Raw genomic sequence first — 18,989 nt, 5'->3', positions numbered from 1 at the left:
GCATGTGGCTCACACTGAAGCCCCTTGCCTTGTCATGGGGGCACCAAGCTGAGATGCAGCCCTTCTCCAAGTGAGCACAAATCATTCCAGCTATCTCAGTCTTCCCTCACCCGTTTCTGTAGTCATGTTGCACTGTTCTACATGTTCCTGTCTGCTCTGTTGCTGTGCTGAACGTGTGTTTTGAGAAAAAGCAGTGGCTGTGTAAATACGCAGAGGAGCTAAAGGGCACTCAAATGTACCTGCTACAGTAAGCAAACAAGGGGGAAAGATAATCTCTGCGAAGTCTTTTGTCTGCCGTGGTTCCAGGTGGGGCCTTATAATAGTGTCCACTATTTATTTTTATTTACTTGTTTACTTGCTTCTTTTATTATTTATTTTCTCATCTCCCCACATGTACCCCCCTTACACTCACAGCCTGGTGGCTACTAACTAGTGTTGTACCAAAATTCTGTTACTCCAGGAGCTGTAGGGAAACAGGAGACATGCTTTTTGGGGACAGGCAGAGCACTAGTCCCTTTGGTGAGCAGACTGCTTTGGCGATCCTGGCCTCAGTGGTCCACTGCAGTAAGGATTTTATGAAAAAGAAAAACTCAGGCAAATTACCCATGCCTGTGGTGCTGAGAAGAAACTTAGGAAGAGGTTATGCCATCAGTCTCCAGTGCCTGGTCACAAAAGCTTGTCCATTGCAGTGGACAGGTCTAAACACAATGGAAAAAATTAAGTTAATGTGTTTTAATATTCTGTGTGATGAATACACATTAACCAACTGTTGGACAATCTTCGCAACTCTTAGATTAAATGTAATCCTTAAAAAAATTTTTAAGACATCTCTTCCTTAAGATATTTCTAAGAAATGTTTTGTTCATTTCCTGAACAAAGAATAACAACAACAAACTGGCAAGTCCAAAGGATGATGTTTAGTCTTCTTTATAAACATGCTGTTTGCTCTTGATCTGGCTAAGCTTCACTAGCTAGGATATTTTTTTGTTGTTGTTTAATCATACATATGGAAGCTATGACAATGTGATTCAAGTAGAGACTACAATCAAGCTGCAAGTTTTTCAGCTTGGCTTAATTCCCTAATCTGGGCAATGCTTGAATCATACCATCTATCATGCACACATGCTCCTTGGGCTAGAACAAGTGTCTTAGATAACTGGAAAGGCAACAAGAAGTTTTGCTGCTATATAAAACCAGATCATACCAGCAAGCTGGAAATGGCTGCTTGTCCTGCTCCAGGGACAGTCATACCATACAAGGCCACAACCATCTTGCAGCAGGGAGTGTAGAATCTCTTGTGTTTACTGAGGACCACACCTCTCCTTTATTCTGCAAGTAGATTCTCTCACACTGAAAACCCATACAGGAAAACTCTGCAGCAGTCTGAGCAGAGTCAGACTCTTTCATTTGCCTAGTGGAAAATTAAATACTACAGCATCACTTAGGAATACATTCCAAGCAGCTGCTAATTTCCAGATGGACTTACCTGTCATACAGCTTATGTCTACAGCCCCTTTCTTCATTTGCATATTTATTCACAAATGGTTAAGGGCATCTAACATTAACATGCCTGCTCACACTACAGGCATGTGAATAACCTTTTTTTTTTTTTTAAAGGCAAGGGAAGGCCTGCTGGCAAAGGAACAAGTCTTTCTATAATCTCAGTACCTCATGTCCCAGTAACCTCTTTGCTAAGGCTGGCAACAGTGCTGTGCATCAGCAGGCCAGACCCAGACATGCTGGGTAGCCTGTACTAGCTGGGTTAGAGCCAGAGGAACGGCTGGGGAAGCTGCACAAGAACACGACAGCAAGAAATGCAGTGTTTGGAGAGGCTACGGAGAGAGAGTAGGCAGGACAAAGGAGGAATCCCAGAAGAGCTTTGACAGTGGTTGTTCTTGCACTTGTGTCCCTTACAAGCTCAGTAATATCAGCCCATGCAGATGCTTGGGAGCACACACAAGCAGAACAGGCTTTGCTGCTCTGTGAGGCTTTCCCTCTTGCAGCTGAACCACTGGGTGATGGGGGGGCCCCAGGTAGCTTGCAAACAGCAAAGTCAGACTCCTTGCTGCCTCCAGAGCTCCAGATCTGCCTGAAAACCTCACCCTTTTTGCATGGAGGTAACTTTCTGAAATGCAGAGACCAAATCTGAAATGCAGCTGGTTATGCTAGCATCCTAATGGGAGTGTTTGGGGGTAATATCTGACTCACAGTGACAGGCAAAAGAAGATGTTCATTGCATTCTTTTAGTAGGCCATGGGCTGGTTATATGTATATTTGAGAACTTGGGAAACCAACCTTTTGCATTCATGTTTTTCCATGGCACAGATACTAAACAGATAGAGGGAGAAAATAATTTCATATTAATAAATAACTCCAGCTCTAAAATGTTAATGTCTCATGGTCTTCAGGCCTCAAAATGCAAAGACTTTTGGCAAAACTTCAATTTGGCAAAGACTTAAAGATTTCAGTAAAAGTGCCTTTGATGTAGCCCTGCTGATTTCAGTGGAATTACACCAGGAATCATTAGCGGCTGTTTTCTAGGGCACAGAAGACCATAATTACCCAGAATAATCCACATCCAGAAGTGTTTCACAAGAGCAGGCACATTTTACTGGAGGAGGCTCTCTTGGGTCAACTTTTGACCTTTGTTTCTTCTCAGGATTATCATCTTCCTTGAACTTAGGAGACAGAAGAGTGCTCCACTTCAGCAAGCACTGCTTTCAAGGAGAGATAGTACTGATTGTCCCCTAACTGTTTGCAAGCACAAAAAACACACAAAGCTTGTTTAAGGAACTACCTCAAAAGGTAGCAGCACAGCAAGGACTGGGGCTTTTCTCTTGTCCTGAAAAGTCATGTCAAGTCTGGCAGATGTGTCTGGGCCTCAGGTTAAGACACTGTTACAATACATGTGGGACTGGAAATGTGTTATTCTTATGAACAAAGTTTATGGAAGTTGATTCAAAATTAGCAAGGCTGATGGCTAGAACTAATCAGCTTCCACAAAGCAGGGATTGCAGAGGTGGCATGGAATAGGCATAATGATTTATGAAAAGGATGCTAAAAAGTTTTACTTGCTGTAATAAAATGTCCTCCAATACGTAAACTTTCGATGCAACATTAAAGCAGAATGCAGCACTAAAAGTAAAGGTTTTCTTTGGATATACAGCATTAATTCTACTGTGTGCATTTGAGAAGCTATGCATTATTTCCTTGCTAGCACTAAATGTAATAACTTAAAGCCCTCAGGCTTCACTGTCCTGAAGCATGACACTGGAATAAATAGCACAGAAGATTGCTGTGCACCACTTTTATGGCCATCACTGTGTCTGCTGCATTCAGACATTTGGCACAATTTCTTTCTGTCCTGTCCAACATTTGTTCACTTATTTCTGTCCTCACTATGGTCTGTTCACTTAATTGTGACCTGGTTTTTTCCTTTTTTGCATGGTGCAAAAGTCACTCTGTTTTCCTATCCTTGAATTAACGAAACCAAGTAAAGCTGCCAGTTATTTTTACAATCTCAGTTTTCAATTCTGTGCAGACAAACCAAATCAACTGAGAGTAGTGGCAACCTAGAGGATCACAGGTCTGGTGCCCTTTCCACTTCAGTAACAGAGAGCATTTTTAATGACATGATCTATTTTCTGTTGAAAGGTTTAGCCCTGAAGAAATTGTTTTCTTGCAGTAAATGAAAGAATACTTATACCAAACAGTACATAGCATAGCTGCTGCTCCATCAATGAAGTGGGTCCTTCTGAAAGTACAGTATATTCACTGTATTCACAATATTCACATATTCCAGTATGGCAATGAGCTGTACCTCAATGAGCTGTAAAAATACCTATATTTTTACAGTAGTGTATCTGGCCACTCTAAGAACTCTTTATCATTTTGACAACATCTAATCATACAGCACAACTTTGGTGCATAAAGCTCTAAAATGCAGTAGAGAGTTAAAGCTCATAGCAGACAATGAAGGAGAAACAATGCTGAAATACTAGCTTGTGGCCATTTTAATCACAGGCTGTTAAGCAAATGCACAATATCATTGAGCGGGGATAGCTCATACAGGTGGGTATTTCTGGGTTCCATCCTCATGCAAACCTTCTTTTAACACATTTGAGAAACACTTCCTATTCTTCCTGGGATAAGATTTTGCAAGATTTTTTTAAGAAACATATCTGAAATTTCATAGCTATGGAGGACAGATGGCAGCAAACTCTCTTTTGTTTCCAATCTACATCTGGTTCTGGTTTGCATCTGTCTGGGTTGCTTTGATGTGGGCTGCCTCACTAGACTGTCTCATATCCAGGAGCGGTGCCTAAGCACCCAGCACAGCTCTAGCACTCCCTCACTACCCACCCTTAGTCTCATCATGTGTACCAAGGCCTTCCCTACGTGCTTGTGCTGAAAACACCTCCTTGAGAAATGCTGGCTTAAAGCAGGTGAGAAATTCTTCTACCCCTGCCTGCTGCTTCATCCCTACACCAGTTATCTGGCTGGGGAGAAAGTGCTTGCTACGCAGCAAGATGCGGGACCAGCATCCCCTGGTGTATGCCTGCCTGTTGGCCTATCGTATCTGCAGCGAGTGTATAAATACACACAACCTCAGCAGCTTGGCAAATAGACTGTCTGCAGTGTAGGAAATGCATTTATAAATGTTTCCATTTCTCAGTCTTCTTGTCTGAATTCCTCAGTATAGTATTTAACAAATGCCTTAATTTTCATCTTAAAAAGGAGAGCCAGAAACATCAAAGCTTCCGGTTTTCCTGTTTTAGATAAAATATGCTAACATTTCACCCGAGAGGGAGGATTTTTAGTACATCATAGCATTCCTGTCTCTAAATATGTCTTTTAAAATATCCCATTGATGCTTTCCAGTTTCAAATTCATGCTATTAATAGGTTAAAAGAAAAAAAAAAATCTGGAAGAAAGAAACCATGTGATTTTGTAGCTTAAGTGTCTCCTATAAACAAAGACCAAAACAAAGGCTGTACAAAATACCTTACTTTTAGTGTACAGCAGTTGTGCTAAAGGGACTGACTTCTCCCTATGTGAGCATCAGCATGAAGACTCTGTAAAAGCACATTAAAAAAGCCTGGGTTTTATCTGTCCTTCTGGAGTAGGAGAGGAGTGACTGTTAACTTAATGTCTTCAGTGCCAGTGCTGTCCAAGCAGCACTTTGTCAAAGGCTTTATCTATTTATTTTTGCTGGAGCCATATTTAAAACAGGTTTAGAGCAGAGAAGGCTGTCTTCATCTTTAGAGTTTGGTCTTTAGAAACTTTGGGGTTTTTTCCAACTGAGTGTCACTCAGGATTTCAGATTCAAGACCACAGCTGAATATGATACACGCAGCAACATAGTTCCTCATGCATCTGGTCCACATTTGAAAGAAAAGGCAGCAATTTGCTAAAGAACAATCAGCCTTCACTAGGCTCTGCACTGGATTTAGCCTAGCAGGTACCCACTGAGCTGTGCTATGGAGACTTTAAAAGCCAAAGCGCAGATTGTGAAATGCTTAGCCCCACAAGACCTGTAAATCCTGTCTCACTTTGTTTCTTCATACAAGTGATGACTTAAGAGTCCTCTTCTGAGGGGACATTTCTATAGCACAGTGAGTCTGAATGAGGTCATGAAAATTCTGGCCAGTAATCAGCTCATTTGAACGCAAAAATTTCACTACCGGCACATTAAATGTGGCAGGAAGCACTAGCAGATGGTAGTGCCAGGACGAGGAGTAGCAAACTGCAGAAACTGTGGCTGGAGATAGCCTCTTGTAATGTTTTGGAAACTAACACATTGGAGGCCATGAGCAAAGCTGAATTCAGCCAGGTAAAGTATGTCACCAGCATCAGTGGGTCTGACTGTTGAACTGGACTCATGGGACAAGAGCATGAGACCTTTTCTGTTGTGCACAAGTCCTAATTCACATAGAAATCACTTTAAATCTGCCTAGACATCCTCTCATGCACAGCACAGTTAAAGCCAGTGAAAGCTTGAGTAATTTATAAAATACAATTTGTGTGTACATTGCTTTATGTCTGCTGCCTTACTAAAATCTAATTGCCTGACATCAAATAGGTGATGGAGTGACAAAAATAGTTTGTGCATAGATACTATGTCTATATATACACACACACACACTCAAAAACTTGCAAGAAAGCCTTGTCTGTCATGTCAAAAATGTTTCTATTTTGGGCGAGGTTTGAAGCTTGCTCTTGGTGGTTAATGTTTTCCCCTTATACATAGTTTGCACAAGTCATGTTCCATTCCAGCGACAAGCATGGCATTGAAAAGATACATACGGCATGTTTAGGCTGCCTCTGAAATCCAGTTTCCTTGAAGTGATGATTTCCTGATTAACTCCTCTTTGCAGAGGAGGAGCTGGTTCCTTGAACTAGCCTTTCCAATCACTTTGCAAATTCAAAACCAAGGCTCCCCTTTACTGATCAATGCAAGGGAAAGTTTGTTTGGTCACCTGGCTGACCTTTTTTTCCACCAGCTCTATTTCCCTCTTGCCAAGGGGCAAAGTCCTGCTTAGGACTTTGGGCTCCTGATTTTCCTCATCCTATCCACTGCATTCCTCTGCCGGATTTGGGCCAGAAAAGGAACATACATGCTGTGTAAAGGCACATATGCAGTGTAAAGCATGTCTTTCAAACAGTGCACCTCCCCTGGTGAACTACCCTGGATAAGCTGCAGTTGTATTAAACGGGGACCAGGTGAGGCTATAGACACATTTTTGGTATAGAAAGCACAACAAAACTCCCAGGAATAATTCTCTTGGGTGAAGGATATTGATGCTTTTTTCAGCAGTGTTTCTGTGTCCTGGGTTGTCCATGATTTCTGGAGGACTTTTGTTCATTTGTTCTAATTTGTGTGTGCCCAAGAGATGATGTGTGTGCTCATGTTTATGTATACATGTGTCTGTCTGTCTGCCTGTAAGTATGTGGAGACACATCTGCTGTATAAATCAAAAAACTACAGCTTTGACTGATTTAATAGCAGACTATTTTTATACTCCATGAAAAACATTACATTTAGAGCACACTGATCTTTTGTTTTTGAAGCTTTGGAAAGTTTATGACTTTAGTCCTTCCAGCACATGCCTTATCATTCACAAGAAATCCACACTTCAGTTCAAAAATGTCAGTTCTTGCAGGACTTGCTAATTAGCTAATTTTAGACTCTTGGTTTTATTAGGAGCTAAAAATAACTTCATATTAAGGCATCGATGGTAAATAAACTCTATACTGTAAAAGTGACACTCCTCAGTGTGGAAGAATTGACATCTGGATAAACAGCTAATCGTTCGGCTGTTATCAACTGTCTGAAGCAGTAAGCAGAAATTCAGTGGGGACAATCTAATATTCAGAAGCAAAGACAGCTTCTTCTCAATCTTCAGATAGTTTTTGTTCAGTCTGTAGCTAAGACATGGGATTTTTTTGCATTACAGTCAAAAGCTCTTCGGGAAAAATGGCTGCTACAGGGAATTCCTGCTGGCACTGCAGAAGAGGAGGAAGCCAGAAGGAAGCAGTCAGAAGAGGATGAGCTGAAGGTGAAAAAGCTGGAAGAAAACATACACAGGTAGGGACAGCTTCCTTTAGCTTTGCCTAAGAACAATCACTCCCGTTACAGCTGGAAACTTTCCTTGCCAAGGTCCCCATTTCTGGCAGCAGCTAATGGCAGCTGCCCAGGCAAGCCTGTAAAAGGCAGTCACACATGCAGCCAAATATGCCCAGCATTTGTCTCCTAGATGTCCATGTTGTGCAAGATAGAGTCATTGTGTTATCTTTGTGTTTAATGGACTTTTACGGTTTTCTTTCATGAGGTAGCTAAAAAGAGGGCCAAGTTCCCCGTTCAGATGCATGTGTATGACTTGATCAACACTCAAGAGATTCTCCATTCCTTTACACCTCCTACAGCCAAAATTAGTTCAAAGAGGGAGAGCACCCATTTGCACTCACTTCACTGGAGCAAATGACTTTTTGAAATGCAGCAGCAGATGCCATCAGCAGATCAAATACCTACTGTTTTCGGAAGCAAGGTTTGGGTGTTAGAATTATTTTCTTTTATCAGTTTCCCGCTGCAGTCTGAGTTGACATTTGTCCTCTTTTTTGTGTTTTCCCTTCTTTTGTTACAAACAAAGGTCTCTAAAGCTCATAAGAACAGTGCTTTTAATCCTCACAGAGCAAATTCCGGAGCTGTTTCTATCATTTAGGCTATGTAAATTTAGAGTTTTCTCAGCTGGCAAAAGCTGGTAAAACTTGGCAACACAACTTTTATAAATATGTCAGCTAAGGCTACAACAGAGAAAAAAGGAACAGGACCAGTAGTCCAGGGGCTGATGTATTAACTTATCATCTGGTGAATTCAATTTGTCTTATGGCAGGTTTCTTGTGAAATTTCTTGGAAAAGTCAATGAGAATGTTTGTTTGAGGATATACACAAGCAGACCTTCCCTAAGCTTGGACAATGCTAAATTACTACTATGAGGAAGATGTAGATCAGCATGAATGTGAGAATTCTGTCCTGCTACTGATCTTTGTCCTGTGATTTCGTGTTAATTGAAACTGAGATTGTATATTGTTCTTTTACATTTGTGGTAACATAAGGCAAAAAAACTTCTTTTAGAAGTTTTCTTTTAGATTTCATATTATTCTAGATTTCATATGCTACCTGATGTTTTACTTCATAAATTAATACTGTATAGGGAAAGAATACATGGACTGTGCTTCAGAAATATGTACTGTCATACATATTTCATCTAGTGCTGAATGCTGCAAGGTGCTAAGAGCTCTGACCCCATCCAGCAGAGTGTCTAATTTCAGCTATACGAGTACCACCACTGAAGGCAGTGAAACCTCTTCACTTAATTAGTTCAAAGTGTAGGATGAAGGATTGTGCAAAACCTTTCCCCTGTAGTTTGCTTTTTAACTTCCTTACTGCAGCCATCAAATCAAGTATTTGAATATTTGAAAGTAGCGGAGCTCTCTTCTTCTGTGACCACCTATCTGTCAAATGACAGGTCAGCTGCTTTCTCCAGAGTTGAAGACATTTGTGTGGCAGCCTTGCTAGCACACTAAACTTCCCTGTTGTCTTTCTAAGGGAATTCCAAAGATAGTAATAAAGTATTTTAATTTAAGTGAGAAAATATTATGTCTGAACTGTAGATATTAGACAGCAGAGGTTGAGGTCATTAGTCTAATTACAGTTTACATCCATGACACATCCAGAGCCCATCAAAATAGGCTGAGAAGGTAAAGGGCTGTAGAAGGGAGAAGAAAAAGAGAGTCAATGTCAAGCCCATTATCCTGAGGAGTGAAGTAGAACGAACTCATCCTGCAAGTATTTTTCTTGCTGCCTGTGCACTACATTTTCCCACTGCATTCCCAGGAAAGAAACAAAGGGGAAGTATTACAGGGACATCATTCATCTGTTCATGTTTGGAGGGGATCAATGGCCCTTTGGAAGTCCATTATGCCCTATCCAGGGGAACTCTGCAAAAAAGCCTGAACCCTCTCAACAAGGGTGGCAGAGGACAGACTAATCTGGTTCACCTGGAGGACAGAAAATTACTTCAAGACAAGCCCTAAGGCTGATTCCACAGGACTATAAACACACTATCCACTGTGCCATGGATCTTGCATATTCATTATTGTCACACTGCATCATATGTGCAAGCAAAGAGCAGCTGCAGTATCAATGTATCTGTGAAAAAGTCTTGTGACACACATACTGGAAAATATATATAAAAATACATAATATATTTAAAAATATATATCTTTTGTGTTTCCTCTTAGATCAGGGTGAAGCTTATTTGTGAGGGGCAATATGCAGTGCCTGTTGGCAGCCAGTACCCATGACCCTGCTTTAACAAGGGGCAATGTGCAGTCATCCCATTCCTCTTGAAGCAGAGCATCCCATCATCGTGACAGAGAGCAGCATTTCTTCCACACACACTGAAGCACTCAAAAAGGTTCTTTTCTCATGCCTCTGCTTCTACTACTTGAATAGCTGTGGTGAAAGAGAAGCATCCTTCCTTATTTGCAGGCCAGCTGTAAAGAGTAGGTCTGACAAACTGTGGAACTCAGAACAGAAAACTGAGAGTGTTTGAGGCCAGACAGACATTCCTAAGTGAGGATGTGGCCTCATGTAGGTGGGCTCATGTATCTGGTGGGCTTGTGAGGATGTGTGCACTCCAGAAAAGACCAATACCTCTTGGAGAAACAGTAGGGTTAGCACTGAGTTTGTAGATGGTCTTTAAGACCTTTCACATCACACAAATGCTTTGGTTGGGTATTGATCACGCTGGTTCAATTTTAAGTGACTTTCTCACTAAAATCATAAATTTTGCAAGATGCAAACATGCTTCTAATGTTTATTCTTAAGCTAGTGTAACCAGTTCTCCTTTGTGTGGGAAGTGTTTAATTTCAACTGAGGCAGTGAAAATGCATAAGTGTACAGACTGCTTCTTATTTATTAGACTTCTACATTATTTTGTCATGACACAGGAAATCATATACTTCAGTTTGTAGCTTGCAAGGATATGTGCATATGACTCAACTTAGGCATGAGTAGGTGAAATGATTTAATGAGCTTCCTCATCTGCAAAAGCATTCTGAAGAAGAATGCCTACATTACTCAGCATTTTTGTGCACTTAATGTCAAGCAGTGGAAAAACTATCAGCATCAAAAAAGAGGAATAAAGCAGAACAAATAATGCAATGTAAATAATGTAATGCTATTATTATTATGCTGATAGTTAACATCAGGAGGACATAGAAGTACATGATGTACATATAAGTTAAAAAACAGGGAGTGCAAGGTGAGGACAAGATGCAGGCATATGAATGGTGTAACTGTGGATTACAGAATGGTGATTTGACATTCGGGATTAGTTTAACATGTTTAGAACCCTTGTAACCAAGAATGCAAAGTGAAAATCAAGGAGTCAAAAAAGCGGAATAAATTTTGGTCCTGGATTTCCAGCACTCCTGCTTGCCTGACTTCAATCTTCAGAATAAGACAAGATGCCCCATGTAAAAATACGGTGTCTCTTGCATTTCTTTAAAAAAAAGTGGTTGGTCCTATGGACTTAACAAGAAGACTGAACCCCTTATTCGACAGTTGTTGAGTCCTAAGAAGACTGGATGTCTGCCAGTAGTGGGATGACATTGTTATATGTTTGAAACCTGGCAGGATGATTGACAGCATCATTGTATCAATGTCAGAGTGAAGGCAGACATGGGTATCTCTTGACACAAACTGCTCTTAGGCACAAACTTTAAAGCTATTTAGATTTTTATGCCCCTGTAAAGATCGTGGGTCAGTGTTAGAGGAAAGCAGACATTTCTGAGTTTCTTTCCCATTGTTACACAGTGCAAAAGTGGTCTGTTTTTTGCAGCTACTTTAGATTTGGAGTAAATGATAGAAAAGGAGTGAAAAATGAATGGAAAGCATCTCCCTTCCCTTAAATTTATTCTCCAAATCCCAAACCTGAAACATATCATTTGGGATAGCATTGATAGAGATTCCCAGTCAGCTTTAACAGACATATCTGTGATAGTGTGTTGTAGGTAAAACAAATGCTGCAATATGTTGCATGCCTCCCCTGGTTTGTTTTACTTACTGCATGATAGTCTGGGTTTTTTGCAGCAGTGAATGGAAAGCTGGCATTTGACATCTGGGTTTTAACAGGTAGTACTCACAGAACAGAGCAGCCCACCCAAAGCCTGCTATTCCTTCACAGCATTTCAAATGCTCCAAAAATTATTTCGTTATATTAAATTAAATTATAGTTCATGATGGTGGCCTGTGTTTACTCCAAAAGGTGAAGGGCTTCTGTTGCTCTGAAGCTTTTGGGTAGCATGGAAACAAGAAATACTCCGTATCTCTCTACTTGATGATGAACACTTGCATGAAGTACCGGGACTGGACTTGTTGTGGTTCCTGCAGTAAAGAAACCCAGTGAAATAAATGTTCAACACAGTGGCATATCCCTCCAGTAATCAACAGGGCATCTGTTCACCTTGGATGAGGAGGTGCCCAACAACTCCGAGGAGTGAGAAATTATTATTCTAGCCATTTTGGATGTGTGGGCCAGGCAGACAGCTTAAACCGGTGGATTCTGGATCCCCAAAATGCAGACACAAGAACCATTTGTGGCACTTTGGCACTGTGACAGTTCTTGGGGGTGAAGCAGTGCAGGACAGAGGCCAAGCTGTATGCAGATCCTGTGTTCTTTGCTCAGGACTACTCATCTGTCAGCACATCCAAGGTACTAATGTTTGCAAAAGCCCTTTGGGGTTGTGAAATGCTTCACCTTTCTGCATGCTGGTGGTAAGCCACTGCTGTGTCACCTCTAGGAGAAAGCTTTTCCATTGTGGTCCAGCATGGAGTGAGAGCTCCACTGTTAATGACAAGAGGGTCTGTGCTTCAGCCCATAGGGCATAAGCTCTCTCCTGGGACAAGCATATCCTTGCTGGTTGTTGCTGTCTTGCTGATGTGGGCAGGTAGTAAATGCGTGCAAAAAATTCCCTCCCTCCCAGCAGCCTCCATCTCAGAGTGAAAGATGCTTAATGAGAGGAAGTGCAGGAGAAGAACAACTTCCAAGAAGATCTGCAGATTCCAATTTCGGCAACCCCTCGGAACTGCGATTTCCAGAAGAGCACAAACTTCACCTCTCATTGAGCTCTTTCTGGGGTTTATTTTCATATGTAATATATTTCTTGGGAAAACAGAGACCAAAACAAAGCCAGGCAAAAATCCTCAGCAACAGGAAATCTCAGGTTTTCAAAGGAACCTGCTCTGCAGTGTGATTAGAGAATTTCTCAGAACTTGCATGATGATGCAAGAAAGCAATGAGCTGGGAGTTGCTGGGTTTTTTCATATGGTATAATATATTCAGATGTAACACTTAAAAAAAGAAACAACAAGCCAACACTAAAAATACACAGCTTACTACTTCAGCTCTGGAACTAAACTCAAAGTAGCAGAATGGCATGTCAGTGCCTTAACAGTTGCTTTAATGTTGGTGTTCTGGGTTTAATAGTAGCCATCTCTGGATCTTCCACAACTCCTAGGCATAGCTAGCTTGTAATAACTTAATGATTTCTATGCATCTTACAGAATGGAGAAAAGGAAAGACTCTTCAGCTGGAGCACAGACTCCCTCCACATCACCTATGTCTGCTCTCCTTAAATACATGTACCATATATGGACCTTGGTAAAGACACCCATTTGCCTAATTTGAGAGCCAGATATAAAAGAAGTCCCAAAACCCTGCCTATACATAGCAAGGGATTTTCCACCTCTAGTGCTTCTGACACTTCACCCATGTCAGGCACTATAGATTTAGAGGCATGTTCCTTGGGAACAGAAACAGGTTGTCAAGGTGTTCTGGCTCCAGCTAGGGTAGAGTTAATTTCTTCTCGTGGTGTTTCATCTCCGGCTGGGCTTAAAACCACCACACAAGGATGCATCTTTTTAGGCAAGGTAGCACTTATACAGTGCTATCAGTTTCTCTATGAGTTAACACTAGATCACATGCTGCACCCCCTTGTGAAAGGGGCAATACCTCTAGGTTAGGTTCAGCAAGAAAAATGCAATTTTAATAACTGCAGCCTTTCAATAAAACGGACATTTTGTACAAGGCTGGGTTTCTGTTGCCATACTAGATGAGAGGTAGTAAAATATTATCAAATTAAAAACTCCAGAGTCTCCTTAGCTTAACATTTCAAAATCAAAAAGTCCACATCTCTCAGTGTGATGGTGTTAGCAAGATGGGGAAATCTCTTCGTTATTCATGTATTATCTTATGTATTGAATCACCACAGATGCAAAGCCATCTTAGATCCTCACACTTCTTTTAAGCCTAGTAGAACTGACAGGGGTTTCCTGAAGCAGTAAACTGTGTTATAGCATGAAAAGTGGGAACTGGTGATCTTCATTATGTCCAAATGAAGTATTAATCATGGTTCAAATGGAATAGTTGCCTAGAGTAAAACAAAACTGAGTAGTCTCCACCCCCTTCCTTGTTATGCTTACTTTTGTTGAGGTTGGCTGGTTGGTTTGCTTTCGTGGTGTACCAGCCTTAACACAGGGTAGTGCAGGTGAAACAGTTCCTTACATACAGTTGGTTCATATATCACTTGGTAGATGGAAAAAAATAAAGTTGTGGAAATTCTATTACAGGAAGACAAGTTTGTGTGAAGGTAACCTACACATGCACAATCCTGAAAGACATGACAAACCAGGATTGTATTTAGAAAAAGGCAGAGAGTAAGGCGGCAGCATGAATTTGTTTTATTCTTTACAGGATCATTAGTCTGTCTCCAAATTAAATCAAAGGACTTCTCTCTTCCCTGCCAAACCACTCTTTATGTGCTGGACATAAAGAGGCCAGAACATGCAGTGTACACATGTGTGTACACAAAATTCTGAGGTCAGGACATGCAGTGTACACACACACATGCTCACACACATGTGGTCACAGAGCCAGGGAAGACACAGCTGCAGTTCTGGTCCTCAATGTTCCCTTGTCCCAAAGGGCCAGGTTCATCCTGTTGAGTTCCAAGGGTTTAAATAAGTCACCTACATTGGGTCATCATCTCATTTGGCCCCCCATGCAGACAGTGAGGGAACAGCATCACCTCTGTGGCCTGTGTAAGCCTCTCTCTCTCGTCCAGGTGCCTCAGTTAAGTGCCTCACAGGCACTACAGTGATGCAAATATTCACCAATAACCATTACTTGTGTGTCCGGTGCATCACCTGTTTATGACCCCGTGCTCTGCCCTGTCACTCTTGCAGGCTGTCAGCACAGACACGTACTTCTGCAGAGCTGAGCTAGCGCTGAGTAGGTGGAGGTGGGGCAAGGTGCAGTGTCTGGAGCCACCCAGTGGGCATTGGCAGTCTGAGCCTCGATTTTAAAAAATCTGCAGTCTGAAAAGCATGCCACCTTCCCCGGAGGGCATTTTAACTCCTGCAGTATGTGAATCCCAAGGCAAAAAGTAATGCGAATCCGTGATGATGGTCCACTGAAGGCAAAGTAAGACTGGATGTGCAGTAAGGAATCCTGATTGATGAGAAAGGGACACATGTAATGAATTTCATTGGGAACTTGCAGTTAAAGAAAAAAGAAAAGTCCCAAGGAGTCATGTTCAGGAACAGACAGTAATCTGCTTGCACATGTATCATGGCCTCACTATAAAAAAGCGAACAAGCTGCAACAGAGAAGCTGAGTGCATTAGGAAGAAAAATGTAGACATCCAAGAACACAACACATGATTGACGTGGTCAAAGTAACAACGAGGAACATTCAGAGGACTTGGACCAGCACGTTAAAAAGGTAAAACATGCTCATTGCCATGTACAGGTATGGGTTTGTAGGCTGAAATGGTATATGGCTCTATAGTGTAAGATACTGACAGATCAGGCCCAGCAGCAGATTGCTACAAGTAGTCAAAGTAGGAAACTGACTTGGTATGACATATGTGCACAGGGGCAGCAAAACCCGTGGGGGAGAGATAGGGACTCATAAGTGGAGACTTCATACAACAAATGCACATGGATTAAAACCATTTCAAAATTTGCATGGTGTCGGCTGTGACCTGTTGTGGCCACAGGGGAAAAAGGACTTATAGAGACGTCAGGAGTACTGCCAAGCAACAGAGGAGGGGGGGAAGGGAGGAAAGAAGGAAAACTCAGAAATTTTACAAAACCAGCAACATAAATTTAGTTTAAGGTCAGATAAAGCAGAGCTTTACCAAGGATTTCCATGCAATCAATACCCAGAGCTGCAATTAGGACTCCAGAACAAAGCATGTTGTGTGTTGCAAAGTTTGGTCTGAGAGGTCAAGCAACTGGAGTATTGGATTATGACTTTAGAGTGTCAGTAATGGCTTAGAAAGAATATTTGGAGTGAAAGGTAGATTCCAGTTTACAAAGCATTGGAATCAGACTTGGACAGTATTCATGCTTCTTTTCAGAATTCCTTCAGCCAGCGAAGACTGTGTGATATGCAAGGAGTCATAGCTATGAGACAGTGGAGGAGAGGTATATACTGAAATTGGTCCACCTGGATACTACCCATGTTAAATAATCTGTGGACAAAGGTCTGATATGCTCTAGGTTCCAGCAACATGGGTCTTCTGGGTCTTGAACAAGCATCTGTTCTCCCTTCTCTGTAGCTGTCAGTCTGCATCAGATCAAATTCACCTAAATACGGGACCAGAGTCCTAAGAAGGCAAGTAAATTCAAAAACAAAATACCTGCCAGGGAAAAGATGCTCTAAAAGAGATGAAGATGATTCTGAATAACTGGATAACTGGTAAAACTTCAAAAAGCTGTGAAAACATTGTTTAGATTGTAAGTGGTCTGGAAGACCTGGCAGAGCAATACCATCTTCATACTGTCCCATTCCCAGGAAAACACATTTAGTCCTCCATGTAAAAGTTCATTAAATTACTCCAATTCTGTACTAGAACACTTTTAATTAATGCAGCTACACAAGCAAAGCTTTCCTTTGTGGATTGCTGTTTTTACCAGCAAAAAGTATGGACACTTAAATGGAGTGAGTTCTACAGGCAGAGGTTATGGTAGCCATGTACTTACCTCTCTACTAGAAAACATACTGAAATAAAATGTTTTTAATAATAACCTGCCCTCTGGGCAAAATGAGCACATCAGTGGGAAAGTTTGCAGTCAGTGCTAGTGGAGAAAGTCACGGGGACCAAGTCTTTGCATCCTGCATTCGTCTAGACAATGTAGGTGGTACAGAGTGTGTCTCTGGGAATTGCCTCAAGGAAAGAAATCAGCCATAAGAGTATGAAGTGCAGAATTACCCCTGGGTTAAACTCTTGCCTCTACCAAAGACTTCTTGCATTATTTGAAGCAAGGTACTTCAGCAGTTCTTCCACATCTTGTACTCTGGTGTTCATTTGTGCAATTATCTTTCCCACACATTTAGCATGATGTGAACTGAGCTCTATGGTATAGGAATTTCTTCTCACTCTATGAAGAGAACTTCTCTGGTGCCCCTTAGAACACTGAGAGAGTTTTTGCTCTTCAGAATTCTTCAAGTTTCTCTCTTATTTTGCAGTGGCAGCTGAGATCTGGTGCTTCTGAAGGCATGTCTCGAGGTGCCTCAGGCCTATGGTGTGACACACCTGCATAGTTAAATGGGTAGCTATTGTTGATAATTCCTAAACGAGTTCTATTTTTTAATTCAGCTTGCAAAATTCTGTTACCAAACAACTGATTAATCTCTTTAATGTGATGGTGTTTTTCTTATCTTTGCCTATTAGCCACTGGGCTTGTTTTAGTTCTTCTTTTTCTCCTTCTGTCTCTCTCTCTATACAATGAGTCAGGAATCCAGGATTCCTACTGGATCTCCAGACGGGTTGCATCACCCCACCAGGTGCTGTGCACAGTAGTATTATACTTTTTGCTGCAATGACTTTATGTGTGTTTCATCAAGGCAAGCACTGACTAGAAAGGGAAGTGGGGACCAGAAGTATGGACTAGAGCCCAGGCTGCAAAGCTTGAGTGATGTTTTGTGTAGATAAGCCAAGTCTATAAGCAGCTGGTGGACTCAAATTGTAACACAGATCTTTAACACCAGAAGAAACTCTTGTTGTCTGCAAACAGATACCAGAGAGAGAAAGCAATTCCAGTTAAGACCCTGATGTATTTGATTGTAGCTCAGGGAAAGTGTCATAAATGTTGGAGTTATTGCTAGGTTGTTTAAAGGACTTTTTGTTTTTAGGAAACCCACTTGGGAAACATGAACTTGCCTGCAGAATCTTAACTGCACAAAGTGTGAATAGACAGATATTCCCAGTAAACATGGATTACTGGTAACGCGTAGGCATATGGTAGGGGAACATGTAACACTCAAGTCAGATAAGTGACCAGAGAAAAGAACTTGCAATTAAGTCTTGGAGCCATAGCCTTATACTAGAAGTTTTCCATTCGGTTTTAATTTTGTGCATTTTTAAAAACATACTTAGAAAATTGCAAATACTGTTTCCTCATATGAGTCCATCTTTAGCCTCATTTCTTCTCTTTAATGTCAGGGCACTTATTAATCAGGACAGTGAATTTCACATAAGTGATCCTCCCAAGAATCCACATTGCAATCAGGAAATGGGCTGGCAGTCTGGTTTGCAGTAAGTTGTTTTTCTGTGGGTCCATTAGATAAAGGAACAGCCTTAGTAACCCAGGTAAGGTTTGCTGAGACTTTCAGTTGAAGATGAAGCTCTTACTTCCAACAGAATAGAAGGGGAATATGAAATACTACTGAGTTACAGCAAAAGGCTACGGGTTTTCTGACTTGTCTGATGACCTCCGAGCTTTGTGACTTGGCACACCTGGAATAAGCCCAGAAAGGCAGAAGATTCCTAAATTTAGAAATGTATTCCAGGTATTAGCTGCTGCAGAGCAGCAATGTGTCACCAGTAGAGCAGGGCATGTAAGTCTCATCTTGCTTTCAGCACCAGCTGGGGAAACCAGAGTAGTCAGTTCACCCTCTAAACGCTGTTCCAGAGGGTTTGCATGGGGCTAGCCATTGATTTGGTCCTGCAAGGACAAACCAGCTCACTGTCAGAAGTTATGCTCAGCAATAAGACATTACTTCTGATGTGGGGAAGTGGTTCATATTTGTTACCCTGGCAGTCCAGTTTTGATGCCGTAGGATTTTCAGCTGAGAAAATAAATAAAAGCCAAAATAACATCATTCTGACTTTAGGAAATGTTGCAGCAGGAGAAAACAGTGAAGATACCACAGGATTTATATGTGTACCGTGATTATGCCCCGAAACATGCAAGGGAAATGCCTCATGCCTTTGAGCCCTTACCTCATTGGAATCGCCTTATGGGGAGAGCTGTGGAGAACTGCAGGGTGTCGCCATGCCAAGAACATGGTGATCCTCAGCTCTGTTTCCTTCTTGTGGAATAACTGTACTTTCACTTAGGCACAATCTAAAAT

The 18,989-nt window shown here is 41.5% G+C and overlaps 1 protein-coding gene across 2 annotated transcripts in view; it reads left to right on the top strand.

Moving 5' to 3' along the window:
- LOC309585121 (paralemmin-1-like) overlaps nucleotides 1-18,989 on the top strand; it is a gene marked incomplete at both ends in the record, with an annotated part of 123,638 nt that overhangs the window by 55,196 nt on the left and 49,453 nt on the right. For both annotated transcript variants that reach the window (XM_082301646.1, XM_082301645.1), the window contains one exon: nucleotides 7,458-7,588. In XM_082301646.1, the coding sequence (XP_082157772.1) occupies nucleotides 7,458-7,588 (131 nt within the window). The remainder of the gene's footprint in view (nucleotides 1-7,457; nucleotides 7,589-18,989) is intronic.

The sequence above is a fragment of the Coloeus monedula genome, assembly GCF_965178545.1.
Source record: "Coloeus monedula genome assembly, chromosome: Z".
NCBI lineage: Eukaryota > Metazoa > Chordata > Aves > Passeriformes > Corvidae > Coloeus > Coloeus monedula.
Note: the sequence above shows the minus strand (reverse complement) of the source record. Positions and strands in the feature narration are given on the sequence as shown.